The following is a 22,395-nucleotide window of genomic DNA, read 5'->3' as shown; positions in this document are numbered from 1 at the left end:
CACAATCCCCTCCCCGACTCACCTCAGAGTTTCGATTGTATGGGACCTTGCTCCTCATCAGGGACTACCGCTAGGGCCGAATCTACATCTCTGAGGAGACACGGAGCGATTTATATCATTTTGACAGAACACAGTGAAAACATTTTATATATATATATATATATATATAGTTAATGGTGCACAGGCAATAACTACTAGTTTATTATTTATTTTATTATGGCTGGTTTCTTGCCCGAACTGATTAATCACATCATCAGTTTTTCTTTAGCTAATCAGATACAAGGTACCACACTTGCCGGAGCAGTTGGGGGTTAGGTGCCTTGCTCAAGGGCACTTGAGCCAATCCTGCTGGTTCAGGGAATCGAACCAGCGACCTATTGGCTATATATAATTAAACTGCTCACTAAATACTGTTTAAATCAAATTAAAATCTGAGTTACATGCCAATCCTGAGATCAAGATGCTGACCTCTTCTGCTCCTCGGATCTGCCTGATCCATCCTGATGCCCTATGTCTGGCTGGAGTTTCATCGTATTGCTCCTGTGGAGGACGGCCTCATCTGGACAGTCGAAAGTCGCACTTGGAAGACGCTCTGGACACTTACAATAATGCTTTTATGGCTGAGGACTACAGTTGACTTGCTAACTTTAGGACTGCAGTTGTCCTGAACAGTTTTGCACTCAAGTTTCCTTCAACAAAACAGACTTCATGTTAAAACTGTTAAAACTGTTATAATCACGTTGTCTGTTATCACCCAAACGAGGATGGGTTCCCTTTTGAGTCTGGTTCCTCTCGAGGTTTCTTCCTCATGTCGTCTGAGGGAGTTTTTCCTTGCCACTGTCGCCACAGACTTGCTCATTGGGGATAGATTAGAGATAAAATTAGCTCATATTTAAAGTCATTAAAATTCTGTAAAGCTACCTTGCGACAATGTCTATTGTTAAAAGCGCGATAAAAATAAACTTGACTTAAAATAGACAGAATTGTTTTCATTTTAGGGGTGACACAGTGGTGTAGTGGTTAGCACTGTCACCTCACAGCAAGAAGGTCCTGGGTTCAAGCCCAGCGGCCGACGAGGGCCTTTCTGTGTGGAATTTGCATGTTCTCCCCGTGTCTGTGTGGGTTTCCTCCGGGTGCGCCGGTTTCCCCCACAGTCCAAAGGCATGCAGGTTAGGTTAATTGCTGGCCCTAATTTGACCGTAGGTGTGAGTGTGAATGGTTGTCTGTGTCTATGTGTCAGCCCTGCGATGATCTGTCGACTTGTCCAGGGTGTACCCCGCCTCTCGCCTATAGTCAGCTGGAATAGGCTCCAGCTTGCCTGCGACCCTGTAGGACAGGATAAGCGGCTACAGATGATGGATGTTTTCATTTTAACATTTCAGTTTAGGATAGAAAATGTGACTCAGGCTGTTGTTGCATCAATACACACAGCATGTCACATCACGGAGGCAATAAAACGCCTAACAAAGCTAATTACATACCCAACTGTCCCAGTGTATCGCTCTCATATAGACCAGAAATTAGCCATGATTTAAATACTATGCAGTAGAAGTTCACAGTGAGTGACATGACAAAAGAGAAAAGACAATTTTATTAGTTGTTTTCAGCCATCTGCTTGTTTCTCCAATATCAACATGAAACCTCGAAGCAAAATCTCATCATATGTTTTAAACCCTCAGAGGTCTGTGCCTATTTTTGCTCATTTTTGACAACTAGGATTAATAGGCAATAAAAACATCCCCATTTCGAAAATTAGTTTTTTTTTCAGCACAGATACATTGTATGGCCAAAAGTATGTGGACACCATCGCATCCATGTGTCCATTTCAAAACCATGAGCATTAATACAGAGTCGGTCCCCCTTTTGCTTGCTGTGTGGATTTGTGTGCATTCAGCCATAAGAGTATTCGTCAGGTCAGACACTGCAGTCAGTGTTCTACTTCATCCTAAATGTGTTCAATGGGGTTGAGGTCAGGGCTGTGTGCGAGCCACTTGAGTTCTTCCACACCAGGCTTTGCCAAACGTGCCTTTATCCAGTATTCCCCATGATGAGGATGGGTTCCTTTTTGAGTTTGGTTCCTCTCAAGAGACCCTTTTACGGTACGCAGTCTGTTCAAGGCAGGAATCTTCCGCCTTTTATTCCACCTTGCGTTCTGTGTAAAACATCCGAATGTGAAACGGGGAGGTCTGTATTGTTCCACCTTGAAACCAGAATATTGACAGTAACAGCGGTGGGATGGATGTCTGTGTAAAAGGAACAGCCCGCACTGCGGAACAGGGGTGTGATGTTTTTGACATTTGTTTGTGACATTCTTCTTTTTGGCGGCACGGTGGTGTAGTGGTTAGCGCTGTCGCCTCACAGCAAGAAGGTCCTGGGTTCGAGCCCCGGGGCCGGCGAGGGCCTTTCTGTGTGGAGTTTGCATGTTCTCCCCGTGTCCGCGTGGGTTTCCTCCGGGTGCTCCGGTTTCCCCCACAGTCCAAAGACATGCAGGTTAGGTTAACTGGTGACTCTAAATTGACTGTAGGTGTGAATGTGAGTGTGAATGGTTGTCTGTGTCTATGTGTCAGCCCTGTGATGACCTGGCGACTTGTCCAGGATGTACCCCGCCTTTCGCCCGTAGTCAGCTGGGATAGGCTCCAGCTTGCCTGCGACCCTGTAGAAGGATAAAGCGGCTAGAGATAATGAGATGAGATGAGATGAGATTCTTCTTTTTGAGACCAATGTGAATTCAAACATCTCTGTCTATGGTGTCTAAAGCCCATGCACTTTCTGTCTCAAATTGCTTCCTACTTCTCTTCATTTTCTCCTCCAACATATTTCTGATCACACAACAATTTTGCTTGTGTTTAAACAGTGATATAAATGAGGACTGCTAACAAAAGCACCTCAACACCCAGTTCACCTGCTGGTATTGTTTTGAAAGCAATGCCGGTATGCTCGGGGTATTCATATTGTGTTGTGTCAAATGTCACGCCTCTGCTTGCAGAACACTGGCATGCTGTGTAAAAACGCACACTGGCACGGCTTTATTTGGTCCAGTATAAACAACCAAAGCTGGAATATTAAGAAGTCTTCTTCCGACAAAATTGCGGAATATCTTTGTAAACAGGGCTAAGGTTTCTTCCTCACATTGTCTCAGGGAGTTTTTCCTTACCAACTCCACCTCTGGCTTGCTCAATAGGGAGAAATTTATAAATATGCAAAATTTTATATCTGAACTGTATATATTTCCATAAAGCTGCTTTGTGACACTTTACATTATTAAAAGCGCTATTCAAATAAAATGGAGTTAAATTGAATTGAATGTCTTTATGGGGTGAGCTTTGTGCATGGGGCATTGTCATGTGCTAGCATAACATGTTTGAGCCCCTTATAGTTCCGGTGATAGAATACAGCATACAAAGGCATTCTAGACAATTGTGTGCTTCGAACTCTGTGGCAACAATTTCGGTTTGATGGTCGGGTGTCCACAAACTTTTGGCCATATAGTGTAGGTTGATGATACACACAAACCTGTTGCTGAACGACACGTTGTTTTTTTAAGCTTTGGGCCTGCTGTTTATTATACAAATAATATTTGCCTTGAAAGTCGAGAAGTGAATAAATAAAATTATACAACCTTTGTGAGGTGCTGGTTTATAATCTGGAGTGTGACGAAGATTTATTTTCCCTGTTAAGTCACGGATCATAATTCCTAAATGATGAGGTAATAATGTAACGTAAGACATGATCTGTCATGGCATGAGCACCATCACCAGTTTTTAAAGGCTACAGTTGTGCTATTCCGTGCCAGGTTACATCATGCACCGATGCTCACAAGCATTATTGATGGTGCAGCTGAATATCATCTGTCCAGCACGTTTGATTTCCTGGAAACTAGTACGAGGTTAAAGGAGCTCGGGTGGCTACAGCATTTCTGTGATTTGTATTTTAGCTTCGGTCGTCTCACTATAGATTTGATTATTCTGTTTTTGATTTTTTTCTCTGACTATATTAGTTGTGAGGTTTATTTTTTTCATAAACAGGTAGAGGAAGGGTCCTTCGTCTAAAAGCTTTTCTACAGTGTTTATTGTTCATGCCCCCCCACCACCACCAAAAAAAAAAAAAGAAATTCCTGCTTTTTGTCCAAAGAGGGCAGCACTGGGATTACCTGTACAGTCATCTTGTTTATTCAGTAATATTTTTTCCTCAAAACATTTGAATACTTTTATTTGAACCCACTATTAAAAATTAACATATACAGGATTTAAATATTATCAAGGTTTACATCAAGGGTATAAAAAGCATCGCCTACGCCACACTGCAAGGCTACCTATTACAGCTGATATCGAGCAGAACTTCGCCAATTGTTTAGATTTTACTCTGGAAAGCCCTGCCAGTCTTAACCCACTCACTGTTAATTTATGTACGTGCCCCAAACTACCAAATATCAGGACGATGAGTGTACAGGAATAGCCAAGGCTGGTAATAGCTGCAAGTAGGGACTGATATGTGGCCATTTTGTCATAAAAGGCCATGTCCATATATGTATCAAAAACAGTTACTATGCATTGATTGAGCACACATACTGTCAGATAATGAGATAAAGAGGCACTGTTCACTTTATACACACAAACGTGGCATTAAAAGCCTTATACAACTTAATGGAAAAGAGATTTTATAATTACGTGACAATGAGTACAGCGGTCATAGAAGGATCACCTAATGTGAATGCAACATGGAGCATTTATTTTGCATTAGTGTAATTAATGTGTGATAATGATTTGTTATCTGTTGTAAATGCATTGTAATTGGAGTACTAATGGCTGACACTGGAACGCACACACACACACACACACACACACGCGTGCGCATTTGTCCTTTGCCCTGCTCGGTTACACTCTGCCATGGTTCCACTTGTTAGAGCTGTGTTTAATGCAGTTTGCATCAGGAACAAAAGCTGCTCGAGAGAAAATGGTTTTTGGAGCACAATTATCTTCGTGCTGGGTTGCAGCTGGGATTGACTGTGGTGTTTGTCCCTAGTGGGCTGTGGGGAACATTTATAGAGCATCCATAAGCAATGAGAGCAAAGGAGTAGGGCTGCTATTTTAAGCCACAGTCAGGATTTTGTGAATAAATTATTGGTTTACATTAGAAGTACAAAGTATAGAACACAGCCTGTAAGTAAGTGAAGGGATGCAAGTGTTGTTTAGGCTCTGTACACTTTTAAATAATTGCATTTGAACTGAGAGAAGGACTATCATTTAAATGCAGACTGTGAATTTTACTTTGACAGTTTTAGTAAACAGTGTAGGATTCCTGTTTATTATTATCCTGTTTTATAGAATGTAAATATTTGGACTGCTGTTCTTGGCCCACTCTGTATCCTTTAATTATTATTCATGGATAGATGGGCAGTGGCTGGATGGATGGGTGCAAAGTAGATGGATGGATTGTAGATAGGGGATGGATGGATTATGGATGGATGTAAAGTGGATGGGTGGATGGATGTAAAGTGGATGGATGGATGGATAGTGGGATGATGGATGGATGGATGGATGGATGGATGGATGGATGAATAGTGTAGAGATGGATGGATGGATAGTGGACTGATAGAATGAATGGATAATTTATAAATGCATGGATAGTGGACTGATAGTTTATAAATGGATGGATGTATAGTGGGTGGATAGATGAATGTTGGCAAGTGAATGGATGGATAGTGTACAGTTGGGTGGATAATGGATGGATGGACAGATGGAGGGTGAATGGGTAGTGAATGGGTGGTTGGATGGCTGGATGGATGGATTGATGTAGAGATGGGTAGATAGTGATGGATGGATGGATGATGGATGGATGTAAAGTGGATGGATGGATAATGGGTTGATAGAGAATAAATAGATGGGAAGTGGATGGAGGGATGGATAATTTATAAATGCATGGATAGTGGACTGATAGTCTATAAATGGATGGATGAATGGATGGATGTATAGTGGGTGGATAGATGAATATTGGCAAGTGAATGGATGGATAGTGTACAGATGGGTGGCTAATGGATGGATGGATGGACAGATGGAGGGTGAATGGATAGTGAATGGGTGGTTGGATAGTATAGTATAGAAATGAATGGATGCATAGTGGATGGATGGATGGATAGTGTAGAGATTGTGGCTGGATCGAAAGTTGATAGATGGAAAGTGGATGGATATTGTATGGATGAATGGATGGATGGTAGATTGATGGATGGATAATGTATAGATTGTGGCTGGATAGAAAGTTGATAGATGGAAAGTTGATGGATGGAGAGTAGGTTTTGCGTGGTTTGCTCAGGGATATGTTAAACAATCAAAATTAATTAATAATGGAAGTCTCAAGCAAGTTGTTGAAATCTGTTAAAGTTAAAAATATGTGAGTGTCTTGCAAAAGTATTTATCCCCCTTGGTGTTTGTCCTGTTTTGTTGCATTACAAGCTGGAATTAAAATGGATTTTGGGGGGATTAGCACCATTTGATTTACACAACAGGCCTACAACTTTAAAGGTGAAAACTGGTGTTTTATTGTGAGACAAACAATAATCAAGATGAAACCCCCCCAGAAATCTGAAGTGTGCATAGGTATTCACCCCCCCAAAGTCAATAGTTCAAAGAGCCACCTTTTGCTGCAATTACAGCTGCAAGTCTCTTGGGATATGTCTCGATTAGCTTGGCACATCTAGCCCCTGGGATTTTTGCCCATTCCTCAAGGCCAAACTGCTTCAACTCCTTCAAGTTAGATGGGTTGCGCTGGTGTACAGCAATCTTCAAGTTATGCCACAGATTCTCAATTGGACTAAGATCTGGGCTTTGACTAGGCCATTCCAAGACATTTAAATGTTTCCCTTTAAACCACTCCAGTGTAGCTTTAGCAGTATGTTTAGGGTCATTGCCCTGCTGGAACGGGAACCTTCGTCCCAGTCTCAAACCTCTGGCCGACTCAAACAGGTTTTCCTCCAGATTTTACCTGTATTTAGTGCCATCCATCTTTCCTTCAATCCTGATCAGCTTTCTTGTCCCTGCAGATGAAAAACATCCCCACAGCATGATGCTGCCACCACCATGCTTCACTGTAGGAACGGTGTTCTCAGGGTTTGTGCCACACATGGCATTTCCCATTATGTCCAAAAGGATCAATTTTAGTCTCATTTGATAGTCTCTTTTTTCATGTGTTTGGGGAGTCTGCCGCATGCTGTTGGGCAAACTCCAAACGTGTTTTCTTAAGCAATGGCTTTTTTCTGGCCACTCTTCCATAAAGCCCCACTCTGTGGAGTGTACAGCTTAAAGTGGTCCTATGGACAGATACTCCCATCTCCGCTGTGGATCTTTGCAGCTCCTTCAGTGTTATCTTTGGTGTCTTTGTTGCATCTCTGATTAATGCCCTCCTTGCCCAGTCTGTGAGTTTTGGTGGGCGGCCTTCCCTTGTCAGGTTTGTAGTGGTGACATATTCTTTCCATTTTGCTATAATGGATTTAATGGTGCTCCGTGGGATATTCAAAGTTTGGGATTTTTTTGATGACCCAACCCTGATCTATACTTCTCCACAATTTTGTCTCTGACCTGTTTGGAGGCTCCTTGGTTCTCATGTTGCTTGCTTAGTAGTGCTGCAGAGTCAGGGTCCTTCCAGAACAGGTTGATTTATACAGACATCATGTGACACTTTGATTGCACACAGGTAGATCTTAATCAACTAATTATGTGACTTATAAAGTGAATTGGTTGGACCAGCTTTTATTTAGGGGTTTCATGCGAAAGGGGGGTGAATACCTACGCACACTCCAGATTTCTGGTTTTTTTTTTTCATCTTAATTATTGTTTGTGTCACAATAAAACAACAGTTTTCACCTTTAAAGTAGTAGGCATGCTGTGTAAATCAAATCGTTCTAACCTCCAAAAACCCATTTTAATTCCAGCTTGTAATGTGACAAAACAGGACAAACACCAAGGGGGATGAATACTTTTTCAAGACACTGTAGAATGCAAAACCTTAGCTAGGTCTGCTACTATAACAATAAAGGTCTTCGGCATGAGTCAATGACTTACAAAGCAGCCCCTATGTATTTTTATCCAATTCTTCCACAATAGAACAGTACAGCATGGCGGCACGGTGGTGTAGTGGTTAGCACGGTCGCCTCACAGCAAGAAGGTTCCAGGTTCGAACCCAGCGGCCGGCGAGGGCCTTTCTGTGTGGAGTTTGCATGTTTTCCCCGTGTCTGCGTGGGTTTCCTCCAGGTGCTCCGGTTTCCCCCACAATCCAAAGACGTGCAGTTAGGTTGACGTGGGGTGGCCTTGGGCTGAGGTGCCCTTGAGCAAGGTACCGAACCCCTGACTGCTCCCCGGGCGCTCTGGGCTGCCCACTGCTCTGGGTGTGTGTGTGTTCACTGCTTCAGATGGGTTAAATGCAGAGGATGAATTTCACTGTGCTTGAAGTGTGCATGTGACGAATAAAGGTTTCTTGTACAGTGAAAAGTCACTTTAGTTACTTATATGCGTGCATTCAGGCAATAAACAAGTGTGTTGAAGTGTATATATTGAAAAAATGTAGTCACAGACAAATTTTTGCCTTTGAGAATATATTTGTCTGAATATATCTCATCTCTCATCTCATTATCTGTAGCCGCTTTATCCTGTTCTACAGGGTCGCAGGCAAGCTGGAGCCTATCCCAGCTGACTACGGGCGAAAGGCGGGGTACACCCTGGACAAGTCGCCAGGTCATCACAGGGCTGACACATAGACACAGACAACCATTCACGCTCACATTCACACCTACGGTCAATTTAGAGTCACCAGTTAACCTAACCTGCATGTCTTTGGACTGTGGGGGAAACCGGAGCACCCGGAGGAAACCCACGCGGACACGGCGAGAACATGCAAACTCTGCACAGAAAGGCCCTCGCCGGCCACGGGGCTCGAACCTGGACCTTCTTGCTGTGAGGCGACAGCGCTAACCACTACACCACCGTGCCGCCCGTGTCTGAATATATTTGCCTGAAAATTTCATTAAAGCTTCTACAATAATAATAATAATAATAATAATAATAATAATTCACATACTGTATGTTTATTAGCCTTCCCACCAACTGCCCATTGTCAATGATGTGATGTAACAACCTGATCCTGAACGTGGACAAAACTAAAAGAGATCATTGTTGACTTCGGGGAAAACCAACCCAGCCACGCTCCATTTCTCCTCAGCAACATGGCCGTGGAGGTGGTCAATAGCACCAAGTTCCTGGGGGTGCATATCACAGACAACTTCACCTGGTCTGTGAACATCGCGTCACTGGTCAAGAAGGCACAGCAACATCTGCACTTCCTGCGTAGGATGAGAAGAGCCCACCTACCCCCGCCCATCCTCACTACATTCTACTGAAGCACCATAGAGAGTGTTCTAACCAGCTGCATCTCTGTGTGGTCTGGAGGCTGCAGTGCCTCTGACTGGAAGAATGTGAGGAGAGTGGTGAGGACAGCAGAGAAAATCATTGGGACTTCTCTTCCCTCCATTCAGGACGTTGCACCAAGGCGTTGCATGTCTCGAGCCAGAAACATCATCAGTGACCCCTCACACCCTCGTTATGGACTGTTCTCCCCTCTGGCCTCTGGAAAGACGTTCTGCAGCATTCGGTGCAGGACCACCAGGTTCTATAACAGCTTTTTCCCCCAGGCCACGAGACTGCTGAACTCCAAACCCAAACTCTAAACTTCTATTTATAACTTGAACATTCCAAATTCCACAGGTCACTTTATACTATTGCACTTTATAATATTTCTGCTGCTGCATAATTTAATTTAATTTAATACTCTTCATATTTATTTCTGTGCTGAGCCAATTTGCAACGAAATTTCATTTGGTGTACCATAGAGTTAAGTCTAAGTAAGTGGTTGCATACTGAATAACAATAAAGGTAGTAAGTCTAAGTAAGTGGTTTTCTGTGCCTTTCTCAGTACAGCAAAACGCAGTACAGATAGGGTCGATTAAGATGGGGTGAAAATGATTTTAAGAGAGACACTGAACTTGTATTAAATTTTAGTGCTGATACAAGGGCTCAAAAAGGGCTCAAAATGGTTCCATTCCCTGTTTCGGCTTGCAGCTTGGTTTAACTTTTAAAATTATGTGCTTGTGTGGTACATTTCTTCCCACTGTAAATGTAGTGCTATTTCTGAAAGGGCAAATTATTCCGATTACCTTCGAGGAAAGAATTACCGAAGGTTCATTTAACTACTCCTAGACCAACATTATGAGTGTCTATTTGAGATTTAACATCATTTACATGTGTACAGGAAACCTCTCAAAATTAGTTTCAGTGGAAATCCTATATATACTACAGATGCGGTAGTTAGATCCTAGGTCGATAAAATCCTGAAGTGGTCCTTTAATATACTGTATGATATGTCCTTCTTAGCTGTGATGCTAACTGAGTGACCTTCTCAAGCTCTCACTCTGCTTTTACCTTTTTCTATTCCTCCACATCCCTTATCGCTCTTCACCATGCCTGCAGTGTATCTGTCCTCTCCATTTCTCTGCATTTCTCTTGTTTATGAATGGACCAGTATGAAGACTATTTGAGTAGATTGTCTTTTTTTTTCTTAGCTGCAAGCGAGAGAGGTTTATGTCAACATTTCAATTATGTAAGGTCCTCTCTAAAGTTATCCCCCACAAGGGGGATAAAAAAGTCTCTGAAAAGTCACAAAGGCATAAAGTTTCATTCCACCTTGGCATGGATGGCAGACTAGACTGCAGTATTACCCACCAACCATGGCAAACACTCTACAATAGATTCTAGCTTGCAACACATACCTTATTTGGAAGCTTATCACCATATATATACGGTATATACTCTTAGTAGTGTTGCCTCAGTTGTGTGTTTAGGTTTAGATTTACTGGCAAAAATATCCGTCATAGGTGAATAACGCTTATCATTCAAACACATCAGCATGGCCGGGGGAAACAAAATGTTATAATAAATCATTCTTCTGTGGTACACAGTGTAAGATTCTAGATAAGTATGAATTTACAGTCTTAATAAACACCTTCTTACATAAGCCATCCTAGCAATAAACTCATTTTACCCCACAGTGCTGTTGAGTTCTCAGGTACTCAAGTGATCAATCATGTTAGTTACTTTTCTAAAAACTAACTCAGACAGCATTTTCGGCTAAAATTCAAATTTTTACAATCCGATTCCAAAAAGTTGGGACGCTGTGTAAAATGCAACAACAATAAAAACAGAATGAAATGACTTGCAGATTCTTTTCAACCGATATTCAAGTGAATACAATACAAAGACAAGATATTTAATGTTTAACCTGATCAACTTGATTATTTTTTGTAAATATACACTCATTCTGAATTTGATGTCTGCAACACATTCCAAAAAAGTTGGGATAGGGGCATTTTTACCACTGCCTTATATTACCTTTTCTTTTAACAACACTCAGTAAACATTTGGGAACTGAGGAGACTAATTGTTGAACTTTTGAAAGTGATATTCTTTCCCATTCTTGCTTGATATATGACTTCAGTTACTCAACAGTCCAGGGTCACCACTGTTGTATTTTGCACTTTGTAATTCAACACACATTTTCAGTGGGAGGCAGGCAAGCCAGTTTAGCACGAGCACTCTTTTACTACAAAGCCACACTGTTGTAACACATGCAGAATGTGGCTTGGCATTGGATGTTGTTGATATATATAGCTTTCGCTTTGCATAGTAGGTGCAGCGCAGAACTGTGTTTACTGACAGCGGTTTGCTGAAGTGTTCCCGTGCCCGTGTAGTAATGTCCTTTATACAGGCATGTTGGTTTTTAATGCAGTGCAGTGTTTCCCCTACCATTATATTGGGGGCGCCCCTTCCTCAACAGGACACCGTGTGCCCCCGAAAAGCAAGCCAGCCCCCCCCCCCCCCCAACATACACACAAACCAGGAGCGCAGTTCTGTTGTAAAAATTGTTCTAATTATTGTTCTAAAATAAATATGAAGATTTAAATATGACTCCTTTAACTGTTTGTTCAGCTCCAAATGCTCTGTAATAGGAGCCGCGGGGAGGGGTCTCGCAGGTGACCATCCTTATCCAGCCCCCCCCCCAACCAGTAAACTTAAACCACCAGGGGAAGCACTGCAGTGCCGCCTGAGGGACTGAAGGTCACAGGCATTCAGTGTTGGTTTTTGGCCTTGTCCCTTGCGGAGATTTCTCTGGATTCTGTGAATATTTACAGTATCTCGCCTGTAGCGGAGCAAGCGGGGTGAGGTATTGTAATCAGTGCATTTTGTTTGTGTGTCTGTTAACAATCTAGTGTCTAGACGGTAGCACCAATTGACTTCAAATTTTCAGGGTAGGTGGGCAGTGGCCTATAGATTACCTGATTAAATTTTGGGGGTAATCGGCTCAAGGTGAAGGTCACCAGAAAGACCGGGCAAGGTTTGTTTTGCCTGGCAACACTTGTTCGATATTATGGATTGCCGATGGTGAAATCCCTGAAGTCTTTGCAATTTTACATTGAGAAACGTTGTTCTTAAACTGTTGGACTATCTGCCCATGGAGTTTTTCACAAAGTGGTGACCCTCACCCCATAGTTGCTTGTGAACAGCTGATCATTTCCAATTACCAGTTAACCTATTTTACCTGTAGAATGTTCCAGACAGGTGTTTTTTGAGAATTCGACAACTTTCCCAGTCTTTTGTTGCCCCGTCCCAACTTTTGTGGAACGTATTGCAGGCATCAAATTCAGAATGAGTGTATATTTCCCAAAAAAAGAAAAATTATCAGTTTCAACATTAAATATGTCATCTTTGTATTGAATTCAATCAAATATACAATGGTGCTTGAAAGTTTGTGAACCCTTTAGAATTTCCTATATTTGTGCAGAAATATGACCTAAAACATCATCAGATTTTCGCACAAGTCCTAAAAGTAGATAAAGAGAACCCAGTTAAACAAATGAGGCAAAAATATTATACTTGGTCATTTATTTATTGAGGAAAATGATTTTACATTCACACTCAGATATTACATATTTGTGAGAGGCAAAAGTATATAAACCTTTACTTTCAGTATCTGGTGTGACCCCCTTGTGCAGCAAAAACTGCAACTAAATGTTTCTGGTAACTGTTGATCAGTCCTGCACACCGGCTTGGAGGAATTTTAGCTCATTCCACCATACAGAACAGCTTCAACTCTGGGATGTTGGTGGGTTTCCTCACATGAACTGCTCACTTCAGGTCCTTCCACAACATTTCCATTGGATTAAGGTCAGGACTTGGACTTGGCCATTCCAAAACATTAACTTTATTCTTCTTTAACCATTTTTTGGTAGAACAACTTGTGTGCTTTGGGTCGTTGTCTTGCTGCATGACCCACTTTCTCTTGAGATTCAGTTCATGGACAGATGTCCTGACATTTTCCTTGAGAATTCGCTGGTTTAATTCAGAATTCATTGTTCCATCAATGATGGCAAGCCGTCCTGGCCCAGATGCAGCAAAACAGGCCCAAACCATGATACTACCACCACCATGTTTCACAGATGGGATAAGGTTCTTATGCTGGAATGCAGTGTTTTCCTTTCTCCAAAAATAACGCTTCTCATTTAAACCAAAAAGTTCTATTTTGGTCTCATCCATCCACAAAACTTTTTTCCAATAGCCTTCTGGCTTGTCCATGTGATCTTTAGCAAACTGCAGACGATCAGCAATGTTCTTTTTGGAGAGCAGTGGCTTTCTCCTTGCAACCCTGCCATGCACACCATTGTTGTTCAGTGTTCTCCTGATGGTGGACTCATGACCATTAACATTGGCTAATGCGAGAGAGGCCTTCAGTGGCTTAGAAGTTACCCTGGGGTCCTTTGTGACCTCGCCGTCTATTACACGCCTTGTTCTTGGAGTGATCTTTGTTGGTCGACCACTGCTGGGGAGGGTAACAATGGTCTTGAATTTCCTCCATTTGTACACAATCTGTCTGACTGTGGATTGGTGGAGTCCAAACTCTTTAGAGATGGTTTTGTAACCTTTTCCAGCCTGATGAGCATCAACAATGCTTTTTCTGAGGTCCTCAGAAATCTCCTTTGTTCATGCCATGATACACTTCCACAAATGTGTGTTGTGAAGATCAGACTTTGATAGATCCCTGTTCTTTAAATAAAGCAGGGTGCCCACTCACACCTGATTGTCATCCCATTGATTGAAAACACCTGACTCTAATTTCACCTTCAAATTAACTGTGAATCCTAGAGGTTCACATACTTTTGCCACTCACAGATCTGTAATATTGGATAATTTTCCTCAATAAATAAATGACCAAGTATAATATTTTTGTCTCATTTGTTTAACTGGGTTCTCTTTATCTACTTTTAGGACTTGTATGAAAATCTGATGAAGTTTTAGGTCATGTTTATGCAGAAAAATAGAAAATTCTAAAGGGTTCCCAAACTTTCAAGCACCACTGTCGGTCAAAAAGGATTTGCAAATCATTGCATTCTGTTTTTATTTACATTTTACACTTGGGCCCCAACTTTTTTTTGGAATTGGGGTTGTATGGTACCTTTTTTTTTTAGTGGTGTTATAAAAAACAGTGAAGCAGCAATCTTTGGGGTCCAAGCAGTCCTTGTACAAAAAATAAATAAAACATCCGTTAAAATCAAGTTGATTGATTGCCTGCACAATTTGGAAAAACACTTTTTGAAAAAAAATATGTTTACTTTACATGATTATAACAATATTGTTTCTCTATTTTAAATATAGCAAGAGGTTTTCAAGTTTTAGCAAACTAACAATAATACTCAGGAATGTCGGAGCCCTACAAGAGAGATCTAGAAAGATCTAGAGGCCAGACATGAATTCAAACCAGACTTAGCTTTAGATGTAGTGACAGTCAGGTTATCCCTACTTGAGATTTTGAGATTTGAGCTCGATAAACACTAAAATTCATCTGTTAAAGGCATTCTTTTTAAAAAAGTAAATCTTAAAAAATAACAAACAAAAGGATTTACGTTTAGCGTCTCCTTTCAGTGATCAGTATTAGCTGTTCAATTTTAATTTGTGGTTAGTCTCGATGTAAATCCAGTTATTATTTTACATGTTATCATACCAACGGGCGGCATGGTGGTGTAGTGGTTAGCACTGTCGCCTCACAGCAAGAAGGTCCGGGTTCGAGCCTCGGGGCTGACAGGGGCCTTTCTGTGTGGAGTTTACATGTTCTCCCCGTGTCCGCGTGGGTTTCCTCCGGGTGCTCCGGTCTCCCCTACAGTCCAAAGACATGCAGGTTAGGCTAATTGGTGGCTCTAAATTGACCGTAGGTGTGAATGTGAGTGTGAATGGTTGTTTGTCTCTATTGCCGCTTTTCCACTACAAACGCGGCTGAGTCGGGCTGAGCCATGCCGTGCTGAGTTGAGCTGAGCGGGGCTGTTGGAGTTGCATTTCGACTACAACCGCGCTGAACCGTGCTGGCTGGAAGTGGGTGGACACATTGGGTGGGGTTAGCGAAAGTGGGTGGACGTCACGTGATGTTGTTAAGCGGCGCAAACAGTGACATCAGTGATCTTTTAAGCGGTAGGCTCACGACCCGGATAGTAAACAATAAACATGGAGGACATGGAGTCGTTAGTGTTGCTGGTCTTGGTGCTGTGGCTTGTTGTCACCGACAACGCCAACAGATACTGGCAAGAGCGTATAGATGAGGCGAGGCGCATAAGGCTTCAGAAATTCTCGTAATTCGTAATTCTTCTTCTTCCGGGTTTATGGTGTTTACAGATCCCAGCGTGCTCGCGGGGCGTGTGTGGGCATGTGAGGACACTCCTCCTCACCAATCAGTGCACAGGGGAGTGTCTGCTCACGCCCCCAGCCTCACTCGGCTCGCTTTGGCTCGCTTCAGCCCCACTCCAAAACGGTGCGAGTTTTAGGGGCTAAGCAGGGCTGAAGCGAGCTGAGTCGTGCTGTTCTTTGGTAGTCGAAACGCGAGCCGTGTCGGGCTGAAGTGAGCTGAAAAAGGGTAGTGGAAAAGGGCCATATGTGTCAGCCCTGTGATGACCTGGCGACTTGTCCAGGGTGTACCCCGCCTTTCGCCCGTAGTCAGCTGGGATAGGATCCAGCTTGCCTGCGACCCTGTAGAACAGGATAAAGCGGCTAGAGATAATGAGATGAGATGAGATGACAACTAACTTTCATGAAAAACAGATTAATGGTTTTTGCATGTTATACAAAATAAGATCAAAATCACAGAGGTGTGCAAAACACAAAGGTCCTGATCCTTAAAGGATAGGGATTGATGAATTAAGCATTTGCAATTTTGTACTTCATGAACTTGACATTTTAGCTCTACATTCATCTCTCGTACACTTTGTTCTTCTTTGTCGTCATCTTCCAATCTCTCCACCCCACCTTCCTTCGTCGTGGTCTCCATGGTGAGGATTAGGGTGATGGCACTGGCAGGTTGATTTCTTGCTGAAGGCAGAACGGTGTACATTGTGTCTCCAGAATACTGCTGTAAAACCAGAGATGGTCCCACTGGCTCCAGCAGTCCGAGTTGGATCACTTTGGGTGTTTTGAGCAACATTTACAGGGGCATCGCTTCCTCAGATGTTTAGGTTCATGCCGTAGTGACCTGGTCGATTTGCAGGATCTTAGTCATGTCTTGCACATAAATTAAAAGATTAATTCATGCTGTCATGTTTTGTTTATGCCCATTTTAAGGCTGAACTGAATAACTCTTTGGACTGAAGTTGCTTGTGTTTTTCACCTTCCTGTTTCTAATTCAAAATGAAATGAGTCATCTCGGTCTGAATGGCTGCGTGCCGTGCTCTGATCTCACTCGAATACTGCCGGAGTCGTCTTTTTCCCTTCTGCAGTGCTTCTTCCTCATTCATAATTACTGACTCGAGCCAGCATGTTCAAAATTCCTAAAGCTATAAATCACCTGGGAACAATTAACAGCCTACACTGGATGCTTATCTTTCCTTCACAGCTAATCCTGGCCTTGAATTGCTTCAGAAATTTTTTTTCCTCTCCTTGTTGCCATCCTGAGAAGCGCTGAGCTGTGAAAGGCCAAAAGCCATCATCTGAATAAAGCCGCCTTGCTTTGCTCCCACACCGAGACACCCGTTGTAGCAGCCCAATCAGCTAGCGCTGGGGGCGGAGCTTTAACCGTCACTATCTGTGTGTCTGTGTGTTTTTTCATCTGTCCAGTTATGCTGTTAATTCTCAATGAAGACACTGCCTGAGGCTACGGACTTAGGTGTGCCTCTTTGGAGTGCTTTCTCTGGTGCTTTTTCTTTCTCTGCTCTGTGGGTGCTGAGCATTTTGTGCTGGAAGGGAGTGTGAGTGTGTAAGCGCATGCAAAGGAGCATGAGCAAGAAACAGAGTGAGTGATGACGGCTGAAGCGATGCTTTCAGCTCCCTTCTGCATGATTTATTGTGGAGGTTCCTGGAGCTGAATGGAGAAAGAGAGACGCGTGCATGTACTTTTGGGAAAGTGAAAAAAAAAACAGAATGAGTGAAGTCTAGCGGAGTTCAAATAGCAATGTCTAACAAGAGTCAGATGACTCCGATTAGACAGAGAAGGTAGAAAGGGGTTGGAGAAGGGAGGTTGTGTTTACAGAGTACAGAGAGAGAAGTGTTTCTTTTTCTCTCAGGAAGCAGGTGTGACTGCGCTGACGAAGCCTCCTCTTAGTGTGTCCGTAGCACTCAGCGCACACAGAAACCGAGAGAGACAGAGCACTATTCACTGGACTGAATTTCAGCCTGCATGGCATAATTTTCACAGAAAAAAAGAAAAAACAAATCCGTGAGGACGACACAGAGACTCCGAAAAGAAACTGTACCAGCTCCGTCAGCCGCATCCATCAACATGTCATCAAACGAGCTGAGTGCTCCAGACCCAGAGCCCTGCATCCGCACCTTCAAGGAGCACATGCGTCTGGAACTGGAACCACCCAGACTCACCACGTCTCCGAAAGTGTCCCCACGCAGCTCCCCGCGTCTCTTCCGCAGACTCATGGTCAACAAGGGTGGTCGCCACCGACGACGTTTCACTGTCGCACACACTTGGTAAGTCGAGGGAAGAGGAGAGGAAGTGACCTGTAACAGGCATGTCGGGGATGCCACTGGATGCTAGAGCTGTCTTTAGTCAGATGTGATCTACATCTGTGATTGGACAACATGGGAGACTTACTGTGTGTGGTGTGTAAAGCTAGAAGAGTCAGCGATTACAGCATTATATTCGAACTACTTGCTTTAAAAAAAGACTCGTGGGTCTTTGTGTTGTAACCCATGGTAAGCTGCTGAACAGGCTTGTAGTTTTAACCACAGTGTAACTGCAGTGTAAGGGCCAGGCAGCATGCTGAGTGCTGTGTGTGTGTGTACTTCAGCTATCAGAGTCTAAACACTGGGAGTGTAATAAACCAGACTTAATAATCTACTGGATTTGGCTTGCTGTGTGCAAATAATTAAGATTTTGTGTTTCAGCTGTTTTCAGTCTTCAGCCAGTGATGTGACACATTGCTGGTAAACAGTGGTCTGAATAGCACATATAGCCCAAGGCCATTGTGCTCATGTTCTTGGCACAAGAAGTCATTTTCCCGTTAGTTTCTCGACAAACGCAGATTCGTTCGCCAGTTCTGCCTCACCACCTCATCAGTTTGATCCCGGCTCCAACAGCGTGGCTGGCAGCCTTGTGTTCTCACAATAATTCCAGCCCATGCTTTGTTTTTTTATATCCTGGTATTGTATGATTTCTTATTGTTTACCTTGTAACGGTTTCCCTCACTGGCACATATTGTGCATGCCATGCTGTAATTTGTGGAAGCTAGAAGACATTCTTGTGACGTTGACAATACATAACAACACATAACCCGAATTAAACCTAGTGTTTAAATAGAGTACACAGTCAGAGGAAGCCATACGATCTATTTCAGTCTGTTGGGTTCGATTCTGCGCTCGGGCTGTCCTCAGCTATAGAGAAGACCGTGGTGTGTGGGATGGAATAGAAACTGCATTTTGAGAAATCGAAGGCTATTTTGAGGGTTTGGCAGGAAAAAAATTGAGTAAATAGAGAATAATTAGTGTCCTGTGTAGACTTGTGGTATTGCAGGGTTGGATTAATCGAAGGCTTAATTATAATGCTGAGCATCTTCAAGACTTTTGAGCTGATATGCCTTCTTAGGTCCGGTACTAAAAAAATGAGCGTGTCGTGTCATGCTACACACTACTCTTTGTGTGGTTCTGATTTGGAGAGGTGGTGTGTGTGTGTGTGTGTGTGTGTGTGTGTGTGTGTGTAAAGCTGCAGCATTACAGTCAGCCATTCTGTATCCATGAGGAGCTGAGTGCTTGTCCCTCTGCTCAATCAGACAGATGGAGACTGTTAATGTTTAATGTGTCAGGTATAGTGCTTATATACACACATATATACACACACACACACACACACACACACACATACACACACACACACACACACACACAGTAGTCAAAAGTATGCTGCAATTTTAGCTACAGTTTTGTAGCTAAGGCACTTTTCCTCGTGGGGCTCAACCAAAATGTTCCCATAATGTCACATAATGTCAAACTGTCCGACATCCCTATCATTGTCCAGACATTTTGTCCCCCAAAAAGATATGAATAGAAGCCCCCCCTACATACACATATACACACACGTGCATAAAAGGAAACCTTGTTGCTCTTTTAGTTTTTTTAATCAAAGGTGAATTCAAATTTTCCCATAATTTCAACTGTCTGATGTTCACGTTCTTGTACAGACATTTAGTCCCCGCTAAAAGAAACAAAAAATAAATAAAAACATGCCCCCACACTCGTATACCTCATTATCCAGACGCAACACATGCACACACACACACACACACACACACACACACACACACAGAGTAGCAATTTATCATGGCAAATCTGCATAAGCATCTGACATTACTTACCCAACTCATCGTTATAAACAAAGCCCGAACAGATAGAGCGAGCCTTTGGTTATAGAGGCTTTGTGGATTTAAAAACAAAATGCTTTTGATTGTTTATTTAAAGCTTTTATTTTAACAAAAAGATGAAAAAAAAAGCCAAAATGTTAACTTCTGTCCTTTTGTTTACTGAGGTGTGTGTGTGTGTGTGTGTGTGTGTTGGGGTGGTGGTGTCGATATTAAGAATGAAACCCTGCGTCCGAAATCACTCCCTACTCACTATATAGTGGACTATATAGTGAGTTCACCATTTTGTAGTGCTGTCCGAATGTATAGTGAGAATTATTACACCCTATATAGTGGACTCATAGTATCCCACAATGCACCATGAAAAGTAGTGTACAACCGATGGTCACTAACCAAGCAATACTGTATATACCATCATGCGTTGCGGTTGTGCTGAAAGAAAAGTTGTTTCATAAGGACTGTTAAGTATTTTAGATTGAGTATAGCAGTAGTTTGTTTTTCCTTATAACAATGGGCATGAGACAAATTTATAAGTTGTGGCGCGAAAATGGCAATAATATTGTAGTGTGTTGGGGGTGCACGGACGGAGGAAGAAACACATTTTAAACAGATATTCAAGTACAATTAAAGGGGCGGCACGGTGGTGTAGTGGTTAGCGCTGTCGCCTCACAGCAAGAAGGTCCGGGTTCGAGCCCCGTGGCTGGCGAGGGCCTTTCTGTGCGGAGTTTGCATGTTCTCCCCGTGTCCACGTGGGTTTCCTCCGGGTGCTCCGGTTTCCCCCACAGTCCAAAGACATGCAGGTCAGGTTAACTGGTGACTCTAAATTGACCGTAGGTGTGAATGTGAGTGTGAATGGTTGTCTGTGTCTATGTGTCAGCCCTGTGATGACCTGACGACTTGTCCAGGGTGTACCCCGCCTTTCACCCGTAGTCAGCTGGGATAGGCTCCAGCTCACCTGCGACCCTGTAGAACAGGATAAAGTGGCTACAGATAATGAGATGAGATGAGAAAAGGCAGCAGCAAAGAAGAAAGGATTCAGCCTTGATTTAAAAGAACTGAAAGATGCAGCAGACACAAAGTATTTTGTATTTATTAATGTGGGAAATACGCTCAGTATAATATGTATTTATTATTTTGAAAACCCACCAGCTATGACTGATCTGGCACGTTTTAATTGTGCGACAGTAATAACGTAAATAACAGCGTGGCGGAGTAGTGTCTGAAAGTTGTTTTTTTTTTTTTCATTTTACCAATGAGCTCACTATATAGTCCTCTATATAGAATTCCCTAGGTAGGGAGTAGTGAAGGAGTGAATGATGTCAGACACAGCTAAAGACTTCTGGGAGCTCTGATTTAGAAAGTGTCTGTAGTGGAGTAAGAAAAACACTTATTACTATTCACTCCAAACTCGGAGTCATTTCCCTCTAGTGGGCACTGAAGAAATGAATTACACTAATTAGAAACCAGAGACTAGTTTTGAAGATTCATTGTCTTGCAGTATAGTCCTTGGAATAACCTTTCGTTTTTACGAGTCTCGTTCATGAAATCTCTATTGACCGTTAATTAAAAGTACCAGAAGTGCAGATAAAGTCAAAGATAAAGTCAATGATTTTGTTGCGAGGTAGCTGACGCTAGTTGTTTTGAAATTCAAATTTGAAACAAATACCGTGATTTGAATGTTGCCCCTAAAACCACACCCCTAGACACGTATTCACACTGCCTAGGCTTGAGCAAGGAGAACGTTCTGTATTCACAAGCAGCATAACATATAGGCAGGCAAAGACTCATCCTTTTCCTGATTGGTTGGATGTTGGTGGTGCATGGCATTTGTTTTATTCTCTTGTATAGAGAGTATTCATTTAATAAAAGCATCTAGAATCTACTGTAAGGACGTAGGAAACTTACAAAATGGTTATGATTTAAAAAACTACTCATCCCACTTTAGCTAGAGTTGCCAGAAATGCAAACATTGGCAGCAAGACAGAAGGTAATTTAGTGATGTTTATTTTACTGCAAAATGCCGTTCCAGTAACCGCAAAACCTCTAGTTCTGTGATAAACATCAAATTGTTCTAATCTTCCAGGGATTCTGCTAGAAAACACCCACCAAAACATCTCTCATTATCTCTAGCTGCTTTATCCTGTTCTACAGGGTTGCAGGCAAGCTGGAGCCTATCCCAGCTGACTACAGGCGAAAGGCGGGGTACACCCTGGACAAGTCGCCAGGTCATCACAGGGCTGACACATAGACACAGACAACCATTCACACTCACATTCACACCTACGGTCAATTTAGAGTCACCAGTTAACCTAACCTGCATGTCTTTGGACTGTGGGGGAAACCGGAGCACCCGGAGGAAACCCACGCGGACACGGGGAGAACATGCAAACTCCACACAGAAAGGCCCTCGCCGGCCACGGGGCTCGAACCCGGACCTTCTTGCTGTGAGGCGACAGCGCTAACCA

The 22,395-nt window shown here is 42.7% G+C and overlaps 1 protein-coding gene across 7 annotated transcripts in view; it reads left to right on the top strand.

Moving 5' to 3' along the window:
* pde4ba (phosphodiesterase 4B, cAMP-specific a) overlaps nt 1-22,395 on the top strand; it is a 466,048-nt gene that overhangs the window by 178,352 nt on the left and 265,301 nt on the right. For 2 of the 7 annotated variants that reach the window (XM_060919907.1, XM_060919904.1), the window contains exon 1: nt 17,209-18,047. The exons of 4 other annotated variants lie outside the window; for them this stretch is intronic. In XM_060919907.1, the coding sequence (XP_060775890.1) occupies nt 17,848-18,047 (200 nt within the window). In that variant the 5' untranslated portion in view covers nt 17,209-17,847. Of the gene's footprint in view, nt 1-17,208; nt 18,048-22,395 lie in introns of those variants that run through there. One more of the 7 variants, XM_060919910.1, reaches the window with a different exon arrangement.

The sequence above is a fragment of the Neoarius graeffei genome, chromosome 4 (assembly GCF_027579695.1).
Source record: "Neoarius graeffei isolate fNeoGra1 chromosome 4, fNeoGra1.pri, whole genome shotgun sequence".
In the NCBI taxonomy this organism is placed as follows: Eukaryota; Metazoa; Chordata; class Actinopteri; order Siluriformes; family Ariidae; genus Neoarius; species Neoarius graeffei.
This window is presented reverse-complemented; position numbering and strand designations above follow the sequence as displayed.